Here is an 11103-nt window from a genome sequence, read left to right as displayed (position 1 = left end):
AGCAGACTGGGTCCTTTCCAAGCTTTCCGCAGCGCTACCAGCAAAGTCATCCCTGCTCATCACTCACACAACAGAGTCCAATACCGGTACACCTGGGGAAATGACAGCTTTGCTTCTGTCCAAGGGGGCCTTAAGGTAAACCCTGCTTGGGGTAGTTTCCTGGCATAGTGCACCTACACACTCTTTCACCACTTTCTTAAAAGGTAGTGCAAATATGGAATCCCTGAGCTAACTTATTCGGTTAAATAGTATACCTAAAGTACAAAAATGTATTAAAAGGAAACTGTGTTTTAATAAGATATATTATTATATGAAAATGTTAAGGATAGTTTTTTATCTCTGGAGGTAGGTAGTTCTAGAATAAAACCACACATCAGAGCTGGAGGTGTGACAGGTGAGTAGCCAGGAGCTTCTTCTCAGAGACCCCCACCTAAATATTTCCCACACCTTTTTCCGGGTCTCTATCCCAGTGTGCATTGCGGAATGAATCAGGTAGTTAGTATAGCGGTTTCAGGTGTGCAGTAGGGACATGCATTCAATGCAGAAATGGTAAGATATTCTCATTAAACCACTTGTCTGTGAAGTGCAGGTGGTCTCCTTCCACGCCAAGGAACACCAGCTTCCCTGCCGTATCCATTTCTCTCAACCCCAAACGATCCTAGAAAGAGAAACAGTTTGCCAATGTGAACTTTTAATAGAGATTTTATCGCATTAAGCTGTAGTTTTCAGCCCTTTCCCATGGGAGATCATAAATGTACAGTAATGCTCAATTATGCATTTTCTTTCATGGATTGGTAAGGCATACATTGTTTCAAGACTTGCAGTTTAGTGAGGTCTATATATATATTTGATTAGTTTTGATGTCATTTTGTTAGACCTTCTGTACTAATTCCTTAATTCAGCCACAGGAGGCAGCAGAAGAGCGTTGAAGAGAAAGCGTAAGATGCACCATCTACATATTATATCAAATGTGGTAGGGAAGGTTATGTTTTCAATACTGATGTTTTAATTGCTGAGTAAAGTGTAAGCACTGGATATGCGTATCTTCTTACCTCTGTGTATATAGTGCTATTCTGTAATGGGATAATCTCTTTGCCTTGTCCTGGTCTGTAGAATCCAAACCACTAAGGAGAGGAAAAAATACTTAGTCATCCAAACTAGAATCCACATTGCTCCCCAACAGCGCAGGTTTTGAGTTATTTTCCACCGACAGAAGATGGTCGTCCAGTGTTTCGGTTATGTCAAACTACATAGTCTCTGATAAATCCATCACCAGTCTCTCTAGAGTAAGGTTAGGAGGGACTAACTTCTGACAGCATACATCAGCACCGGGCAGCTCCGGTCCTTTCACGGTATTAACGGGGCAGCGATGGCCATTTCCATGCCAGAGACCGGTTACACAAACTGTTATTTGCGTCCATTTCCCTCTCTCCAAGGGGAGCAGGCGTTGCGTTACTCGTGCTGAAGTTGCCTTGTGATGTCATGTTTGCGGGGTACACACGTGACAAGCGTGTTCACACACAGGCATTACATTTGTATGCAGAGTAAACCTAGGTCCAGTAAATGTTAACACAAGCACAGCTAGGGCTTGACTTGCTGAGCCAAACTATCCAGCAATATAATGAACTTTCTCGGAAGCTTCAAAACAGTCCAGAGTCCTGAGCAAGCTCTAAAACCCAATGGCTCGTCCATGCTATGTGGTGACCATGGCGATAAGATCACCTTTCACTAATTGCACAAGAATCCCAGTCTGTAACTTCTATTATATTACAAATGCAGGGTCATCAAGAATCAGTCGGCACTAACCTCTGAATCTACAGGATCTACCATGGTGTCTTGTAGAAACTTCACCATCACAAACTTCTCTAGAGCCTGGAGATTACGCTTGTAGCTTTCATTTACACTCTAAAAAAAAAAAAAAGGAAGGGAAAATGATAGCAGAACTTCCTTATACGGATATGGGGCTTTTTTACATTAAAATATATGAATCTTTCTGAAGTTTTAAATAAAAGGCTCTGTCTTTGTTTATATCATCTGTAGGACAGAACGTAACCAGGTTTTTACTTTACTGAGAGGGTAGTAGATAAGTGGAACATACTCCCAATACAAAGAGGGAGAGGTTAACACAGTAAGGGAATTTGAGCAAGTATGAATTCTATGTTGCGACCAAGATCTGATTAAAGCTTAGTATTTACAACAGGAAAAACAGGTGGACTCGATGGGCCAAATGTTTCTTATCTGCCATCAAATTATGTTTTCATGTTTCGCTTACTCTCTCCTGATTGATATCTGCTAGAAAAATGCTGCTACTTCTGTAGGTCTCCTCATTCAGTGGGTCATGCCAATATTCTGCCTGCACTAGGCTGAAAAAGAGATGATCAAACAATTAACAGATATTGCTTCCTCTGTCCCCAAACCCACTGTGGTCCCCGTTAATACTCACTGTTCCTGCACGGCCTTAGTATAGGCACCAGAGTTCAGCACTTTTCTGATCCAGTCGCAAATATGAGATGATTCTCCGGGACAGCGAGGGAGGCCGTATACACCTGGCAAAGATCAAGAACCATCTTACTCTCAAATACATGATGCTGCTGCTGCTAACGGGAGAAGGTGGTCTTCAGACCATTAGGTAACTAAGCAAGGTTATATAGGAGTAATTAAAGGTTTTAAATCAGGGCTCAAGCTCCAAAGTTTACAGAAATCCAAATATTGTCTCAACTACAAAAATGCTGGATTAGGATGGACCAAAATTAACTGACATTCGCAACTGACAAACCGGAGCCATTCTTTTATCCCAATTCACCCTTAAGCTTGAGGATGTGATAATCTATGTATATATAGTAACATAGTTCATAAGGTTGAAAAAAGACCAAAGTCCATCAAGTTCAACCTATATACATATTGTGTCTCTACCGTGTTGATCCAGAGGAAGGGAAAAAACCCCTTATGAAGCAGATGCCAATTGCCCCATACCAGGGGGAAAATTCCTTCCCGACTCCATATATGGCAATCAGAATAAATCCCTGGATCAACATTCTGTCCCTATTAATCTACTATCCATAACTTGTAATATTATTGATTTTAAGAAACACGTCATATAAGTATGATTAATATGATATATAGAATTTATAGCCACAATATGTGTTTTATTAGGGATTACTACTACTTTTCTCCAAATTATATAATCGAATCCCTTTCTTCCTAACCCTTTTCTAATGCTGCAGCAATGAGGTTAAAAAAAGCTAAGGAATAACAAACACTTTAATGAAGTCCATCTTGCATCATACACAGGTAGGGAACGAGGCTGAAATCTCATTTTTAACCCAGTTAAATGCTCTGTGGTCCGTGCAAAAAAATTAAATTCTCAACATCTTCCACTTAAACAAGGACGTTACCTTGGTGTTGTCCTCCGACAGAGATGAGGTTGCGCATGCGTGGCTGAGGACATCTCTGGGCTACCGCTCTCCTGTGCGGAAATAATACGGCAGCGGGTCAGTCGGTATTCATTGCAGGAACCTAGACAGTCATGTTGTACAGTAACACTTACAGAAACTGCCCCCCTTGGGAGAATCCCATGCTGTTGTAGCCCTGCTGGAGCCGGGGGTCTTTCGCCAGCTGCTCACATACTCTGGCCACTTGTTCGTTTGCATTGAGGAAAAAGCTGTTTTCCATGTCCTTAAAGATTAGGGGACAGATTAACCATTTCGGTGCTGACGGAAAATGGCCAGTCACACATGCATAGACGATATACTCTGCGTAGGTAAATCTATCACTTCAGACGATTCCCCTCTCTCACCTCGGTGATGCTGTTGCCAATCTTCAAGGAAAGCACATAGATCCCCGGTATCTGCTCCTCCACCATTTTCTTAATGGCCCCCATGCTGAAGGGGTTACAGCAAGAGTCACCTTAAAAGCGACAATAAAACAAATGCTTAATGTGATAAGTGATGTCACCGCTGGACTTCCATGCGTTGGTTTATTGTGCGATCGATGCGCTCCTTACCCATTCCGTGCCATATTACAAGCGGTACCGGATCGCCCCCGTTTTTCAGAACGGGACCGCCAACTACAAAAGCGACACAAACCACGAACAAGCACAAACCAAACACAGCCATCTTAGATGAATCTCATGACAAGTGACGCTTCCGGGATCGGGCACGTGATTCTGTCATGTGACCATCAACCCTGCACTACACAAATTCTCTTAGAGCGCTTGGTGGATGTCTTTTCATTTTTCAATTCCACCACTGACCACTAGATGGCACATGAAGTGCGGTATATAAATGTACCGTATTATAAAAATATATATTTTTATCCCATTATATAACATTTTATATAAAAAGCTTGGTTTTAGACGCATAAATACTTTTTTTTGAGACTACAACTAAGACTGAAAGACCATTTATACTGGTCTGCCATCCTGCCTAAAGCAATCCCTTACACATACATAGTTGCATACATATCATGTGTCTCTCCTTAGAAGTGACAGTCCCTTTTTTGTCCCTAAACCTCAATTCCCTGTCTCCTACTCTGATATGCCTCTTTTCTATTACCAGGATTTCAAAATGCTTGGTGGGTATGAGTGTATCCCAGTGTTCAGCCCTGAAACTCACGCTAATTATATATATATATATATATATATATATATATATATATATATATATATATATATAAATTATTATAAATGAAACTTTGCGAATGGAATACTAAGTAAAATATCTAGAGGTCACATGAAAACTCTTGGTAAAGACCCACTCCCTAGCCGTAAAAGTGCCCCTCTTTGGCCATACAACATCCTGTCCAGAGCGAACGCACTGGTGATGTCATCGGTGGGTGTAGTAGTGATGTCACCATGTAAGGAGATATGTGCATGAAGAAGGCAGGTGTCTAAAGTGCTCACAAAACCAATAATGTAATGTCTGGCTGAGGGAGCAGGATAGCGATGACAGATATGAATTTTGCACCTGGTGATTTCATCATTTGCTCTTATTTGCATTGCCATTGTTACTCCATGATTGTTACAGAAGGATCAACTTGCATCACAACAACAATACAGGGATTTATGTTATATTATAACAAAAATACCTATTTTGATTTAAAACATGATTTGAATAAAATCCAGACTACATTTTCCAATAAAATTGTACTGGAAGTGAGAGACTCTGGGACGGGAGAAGGTCATCATTCTCAATGGAAGGTCTGGCTGTGGTGGTAGAATAAGCACAAGGGACTTTGGAAAATATGGGCTTATTATTATTATAACTGGTTTACTTGGAGCCAAAAAGATGTGCAGAATGTCACGCATTGCAAGGGGTATGGCAGAGACAAATTAACACATTTTGGAAATATGACCTTGTTCATATCTTTCTAGGGTAGGGAGTTATGATGGAAATGGGGAGGAAAATTGTGGACTCTTATGCCAAAAAGAGATAGATATTCCAGAATGTTGTTATCAAGAGGTTGTAGTATTCTTGAAACTGAAGGCAAGGAAGCCAAATGATGCACGATACAAGGGTCATAATTAAAAAAAAACTGCTTCTTGGAAGCCCAACTAGAGCCTAACCTTGGCTAGCATTGCGGAACACAACAACATGGCACACCAGCAAACAGGAACTGAAGGTACAGGAGGGATCGCCCATACCTTCCACCAGCATATTCCATTATTTATGTCAATATGTGGGCTATCTTCACAAAAGTCCGACCTTAACGTACTTTTTATAAGACTAGGCCTAGGGCGGTGGGAATGGCAGTCCCCCAGCAGCAAAACGAGGGGGCATTGTGGCTGCTCAATGGGTCAGTTACAGAGGGGATCTCTGATCTCCCCACCAGCCCATTTACACTATACAGCATTAACAGGCGCTGCACGTCTTTAAGAGAAGGTGCACTGGGATATGATGTCATATCCCAGCCGTAGTGAAGATGGCGGCTGGGGGTGCTGCATAATGTATATAATATTTGGCCAGTATAATGTATATAATATTTATACATATGTATACATTATTATTATATATTATTGTGGACAGTTATTAAGAAATCACCCTATTATATGTACATTAAGCAGAGGCATTTGCCCTTCACAACGTATAACTTCATAGACCCCCAAAGTTTGATAGGAGGCAGGGATATGTGAGAAAGAGGCATACCTCATTTCAAATTTCACGACAACATCAAGAGTTTTGCTTTACTTTTAAAGGGTTAATGGAAAGCAAATTTATTAAATAAAATACTTTACAAATGATCTTGATACAGTCAACCGTGAATTAATCTGGAGATGGCACAAGAGACCTGGGAAAAGAAATATATATAACAATATATACAAAGTAAAAATAAACACACTAATACAGAATACCGGCTCATAGTTACCGTATATCGATCCGCTCATTACAAATCCACATACACGTGTGTTTGGTTGGGCGTGTCCTGTACGAAAACAAAGGCAACTGTCCAATCATGAGCCACGTAGGCGCTAATCACCGTGCAGTCCCGCCCCTCCTTGCAGTCCCGGGACCTTTAAAAACCAAGCGGGCATGTCTGAGTGTCTGCTGCTTCCCATCCTCGTCTGTTCGTGTTATCGGTCTGCTTTTGCTGCAATGGGGAAAGAAAAGATTCATATTAACATCGTGGTGATTGGACATGTCGACTCCGGCAAATCAACGACTACCGGACATCTGATCTACAAGTGCGGAGGCATTGATAAGAGGACCATTGAGAAGTTCGAGAAAGAAGCTGCTGAGGTTAGTAGGAGGCAGTGATCAAGCAAGGGGGCGCTTCAGGATTTCTTAGTAGTCTAGATTGGGGGGAGATCGGTGCCAAAATACTGGTTTGATGTCCAACAGTATGTGGACTAGTAGATGTCTCCTGGTCCAACTAGGTGCATGGTGCAGACCCTAAATTCCCTGGCCTTGTGGCATATTAATGCTATTCGGGAAGGTAAGCTAGGGGAATGTGAAAATCCAGCTGGGATGCGGAACCCCAATGCAGTGTCAACTTGCTGTAAAGGCTGAGCAATGTGGCCTGTTTTGTGTTAACACTTAGCTTGTGCATCAAATGGATATGCATATCCAGCTTAAAGTTGATGCTGTGACTGTCCTGGTTAGCATAAGTACATTACTCTAAACTACCTATAGCTTGTGCAATTTTAGTGGTGTTCCTTTTGGGATCACCTTGTGGAAGCTGTGATCATTGACTGTGGTAGCCCATGTTCAGTGCATTCACACTCTAATCTAGCCTTTTCACCCAACCCTACAAAGAAGCTTACATGGAAGCTTCTGATTATTTTCAATTTGGTAATCTTGAGCCTCACTCCTGTTGCTTTCTCCAATTAGAACAATGCTTTACATCTCTAATGGGCTACATTCCTCTTGCCAAAGTAAAGCTTGGAGTCCTTGGACCTCTACCTCCAGCAGTGTCTGGTTGGTATAGCAAACTGGAAGCTGTTGCTGCCTTGGGTAGTAAAGGTCCCCCTCCTATCCTGTAGTGCTTATTCTAGACTTGGTGACTTAGACTTGTGTAGCTAGTCTAATTTAAAGCTGAAAAATCTTGAATAGCTTAGTCTTCCATAAAGCATGGATAGTGCTTGCTTCCCATTAAAAGGGAGCTCTTGCTTTAATAGTGCGGTATCGTGCCCAATAATCAATGTAGCATTTGTATTAACTCCTTAATGATGGCCTGTTCATGTACAGGCTCAAAAATGCATCATTTTCAATGGGTTTAGGGACCTGCCGTTGTCCTCTAAGGGGTTAAATACAGAAATTGTAACTGCAGTTTGTCTTACACAATTAGTCCCTTAGTAGAAAGTGTAGGCTCTCTAAAGACATGTCTCTTAACCTTGCAGATGGGCAAAGGATCCTTCAAATATGCCTGGGTCTTGGACAAGCTGAAGGCAGAACGTGAACGTGGTATAACTATTGATATTTCACTGTGGAAATTTGAAACTGGCAAGTACTACATTACAATTATTGATGCTCCTGGACACCGTGACTTTATCAAGAATATGATCACGGGAACATCTCAGGTATGAACTGCATGTGAACTAGCTAAACCTAAGCCCCCCCACTTGAGGTCATTAAGTTCTTATAGAATAAGGCTCTTCTGTGACACAGTGGGGTTGCACTTTTTTTGAAGACTTGTATGTTTAATGTACACAGTAGCCTTATACCTGTATTCAAATGCAGGTATAACATTGCTGAAGTGCCATCTTATCAGCATGTGTGCTAAAGGAGGCATTTATGATCAGTGATCAGACTGTGGTGCCCCCTCATAATTCTGAACACTTGTGTGCATCTGCGCTACAGTGTTTGTTACCTACATGGCCTCTGGCTCTATTAACCCAAGCTGTCAAGGGGCAGAAACCGTTACACAGGTCAAAACTTGGTCTGTTCTGCTGGAAGAGCTTGGCTGGCCCTGTGGCAACCTTGTACACTGAGCTTCACGTTTTTGTGGGACCTGGCTCAGGCCCTTCTTGCTGGCAAATTTTTCCTTTGTTGGACTTTCATAGTGAAAGCAAAGTAAGGAGTTAAAACAAGCCAGCAGGAACGGTTTTGGTAAAACTGCTTTGACCTCTACATCTATTTAGAATCCTAAATGTCTTCCTAGCTATATGATTCTTTAAATGCAATTGTTTTTCCACTAATCACCCTTAACATGTACTCCTATGACAGGCGGACTGTGCTGTACTTATTGTGGCTGGTGGTGTTGGAGAATTTGAGGCTGGTATCTCCAAGAATGGACAAACCAGAGAACATGCTCTCCTTGCTTTTACCCTGGGGGTAAAGCAACTAATCATTGGTGTCAACAAGATGGACTCCACAGAGCCTCCCTACAGCCAGAAAAGATTTCAGGAGATCACCAAGGAAGTCAGTACCTACATTAAGAAAATTGGCTACAATCCAGCCACTGTAGCATTTGTGCCAATATCTGGCTGGCATGGAGACAATATGCTAGAGCCAAGCAGTAATGTAAGTGGTGCTAGTATTTTTTATTTCCCCCCCCCCCTTTTCCTGTTCAATGAAGTGTATTAACCACTCTGATCTAATCTTAGATGCCTTGGTTCAAAGGCTGGAAGGTGGAAAGGAAAGAGGGAAATGCCAATGGTATCACTCTGCTTGAAGCTTTGGACTGTATCATACCTCCTGCTCGGCCCACAAACAAACCTCTTCGTCTTCCTCTGCAGGATGTATACAAGATAGGAGGTAATGGCAGTTGACACTTCATAGTGCCAATAATTCATAATTTTCTTTACATGGTACACTGGGGTTCAACAAATGTCAAATTAAACAGAGGTCCTGCTTGCAAGCATACAATCCTACTATGAAGCTAGGTTTCATGCAGTCTTCAGAAACTGTGGTCCTTCATGCATTATTGCTTGCTGCATGGAGTTTTTCTACTAGATATTGGTCTGATGTGCAGACTTCCACCCCAGTCAGAGCCAGCATCATGGCTTCTGAGTTCAGAGCATAATGGCATGGGGTGTTATGAGTAGATGCCCAAGCAAGACTGAATGCTTCATTTAGTGTCAGCACTGATGCCATGGTAGCTCTCCAGTAGCTGATCCCTGCTTCACTGTGAACTGCAGGATATGTGAGGAACAAGTTCTCCCTTTGATTGTACTGTAAAGTGCCTCAACATTTCCTATGAATTAAACAGAATGGCTTACAAAAAGTGACTAACATTTGCCTCCCTCTTAAATTATAGGTATTGGTACTGTACCTGTAGGAAGAGTGGAAACTGGGATAATGAAGCCAGGTATGGTGGTGACATTTGCTCCTAGTAACGTCACAACAGAAGTGAAGTCTGTGGAAATGCACCATGAAGCTTTGCAAGAGGCTTTGCCTGGTGACAATGTGGGATTTAATGTGAAGAACATATCTGTGAAAGATATCAGAAGAGGCAATGTGGCTGGTGATAGCAAGAATGACCCTCCTATGCAGGCTGGCAGCTTCACTGCACAGGTAATCTAGTAGTTTACATGGTATACAAAATACCAATGTCTGATATGATAAAGAACTTTATGTATATACTTCAAGCCATGCCTTAGGTTTGGAGATGCTTCATTAAAATGCTTTTCTTGCATCTCCTTTAATTTACCATATGAAGTGACTCTAAGATCTCCTGCAGACTGCATTGCTTTAAAGCCTGATAGCTGCACATGTAACAGTTTGTGAATCTTCTACAGGTGATTGTACTTAATCATCCAGGTCAGATTGGTGCTGGTTATGCACCTGTTCTTGACTGCCACACAGCTCACATAGCCTGCAAGTTTGCAGAGCTCAAGGAGAAGATAGATCGCAGGTCTGGTAAGAAGTTGGAAGATAATCCCAAACATCTGAAGTCCGGAGATGCAGCCATCATTGAAATGATCCCTGGGAAGCCTATGTGCGTGGAAACCTTCTCTGACTATCCCCCTCTTGGTAAGTCATGGAGTGCTCTTGCTGTGGTGGTTCTCCTCTTTGATCCCTCCTCAATCAGTATTTCTGCGGACATTCTGTAACGTCTCTTCCACCAACAGGTCGGTTTGCAGTCCGTGATATGAGGCAGACGGTTGCAGTCGGCGTAATCAAAGCTGTGGACAAGAAGTTGGCAACTGCTGGGAAAGTGACAAAGTCTGCTGCTAAAGCTGCAAAGAAGTAAAATGTCCACTGATCAATGTGTGGAGGGGGGTACACTAATAAATGTTTCCTACTGTAATTTAAATGTTTAATAAAAGTGCAACTCAAGAAAAAAAACTTTCGTTTAACTTTTTCTTAGAAGCTGCTGCATTGATTTAAAAACAATAAAAAATAAGGGGATAAATGGGAGAGGGAAAGGGTACTCTAGCCATCAAACATAAGCATTAATGTATAAATACAATAGTCGTAAACAATGGTTGTATACCATGAGTACAGGAGAAAAATGACTTAAAAGTATCTAATCGGGGGGGGGCATTTTATAGTCAACATGTCTAGTTATTGAGGTTTTTTCAAAAGTTAGATTCCCACATATCCCAGAAATATCAGTATTTACATAAGGTGAGGGGCTTTGCAGTGCCAGTTAATAACATTTATTAAAATAGTCTCTATGTAATATATCCCCTTCTACAATAAATCTAAGTTTATGTTTAGAAGA

General features: G+C 41.6%; 2 protein-coding genes across 2 annotated transcripts; one reads left to right on the top strand and one right to left on the bottom strand.

Annotated features, from left to right (window-relative positions):
• Positions 1-296: 296 nt before the first annotated feature.
• Positions 297-4151, bottom strand: PPT1 (palmitoyl-protein thioesterase 1). Its single transcript, XM_053457178.1, has 9 exons — positions 4004-4151; positions 3797-3906; positions 3548-3675; positions 3396-3466; positions 2444-2546; positions 2273-2363; positions 1807-1905; positions 1053-1124; positions 297-658 (listed from the first exon to the last, which is right to left on the bottom strand). The coding sequence occupies exons 1-9, from the start codon at positions 4113-4115 to the stop codon at positions 536-538; spliced, it is 909 nt and encodes a 302-aa protein (XP_053313153.1). The 5' UTR covers positions 4116-4151; the 3' UTR covers positions 297-535.
• Positions 4152-6586: 2435 nt separating this feature from the next.
• LOC128474776 (elongation factor 1-alpha, oocyte form) lies at positions 6587-10724 on the top strand. The gene is made up of 7 exons (XM_053457177.1): positions 6587-6734; positions 7835-8014; positions 8661-8957; positions 9041-9191; positions 9694-9950; positions 10175-10409; positions 10508-10724. The coding sequence occupies exons 1-7, from the start codon at positions 6591-6593 to the stop codon at positions 10627-10629; spliced, it is 1386 nt and encodes a 461-aa protein (XP_053313152.1). The 5' UTR covers positions 6587-6590; the 3' UTR covers positions 10630-10724.
• Positions 10725-11103: the final 379 nt, after the last annotated feature.

The sequence above is a fragment of the Spea bombifrons genome, chromosome 2 (assembly GCF_027358695.1).
Source record: "Spea bombifrons isolate aSpeBom1 chromosome 2, aSpeBom1.2.pri, whole genome shotgun sequence".
Classification (NCBI taxonomy): domain Eukaryota; kingdom Metazoa; phylum Chordata; class Amphibia; order Anura; family Pelobatidae; genus Spea; species Spea bombifrons.
The sequence above is the reverse complement of the archived record's forward strand: the minus strand, read 5'-3'. Positions and strand labels throughout refer to the sequence as shown.

Bases quoted from the DNA above. Each gene is read 5' to 3' on its own strand.
- LOC128474776 (XM_053457177.1), top strand. From the start codon at position 6,591: ATGGGGAAAGAAAAGATTCATATTAACATCGTGGTGATTGGACATGTC. The intron at 6,735-7,834 runs GTTAGTAGGAGG...TTAACCTTGCAG, and splicing joins TCGAGAAAGAAGCTGCTGAG to ATGGGCAAAGGATCCTTCAA. The intron at 10,410-10,507 runs GTAAGTCATGGA...TTCCACCAACAG, and splicing joins CTCTGACTATCCCCCTCTTG to GTCGGTTTGCAGTCCGTGAT.
- PPT1 (XM_053457178.1), bottom strand. From the start codon at position 4,115: ATGGCTGTGTTTGGTTTGTGCTTGTTCGTGGTTTGTGTCGCTTTTGTA. The intron at 1,125-1,806 runs GTTAGTGCCGAC...TCCTCTCCTTAG, and splicing joins TAGATCCTGTAGATTCAGAG to TGGTTTGGATTCTACAGACC. The intron at 659-1,052 runs GTAAGAAGATAC...TTCTCTTTCTAG, and splicing joins ATAGCACTATATACACAGAG to GATCGTTTGGGGTTGAGAGA.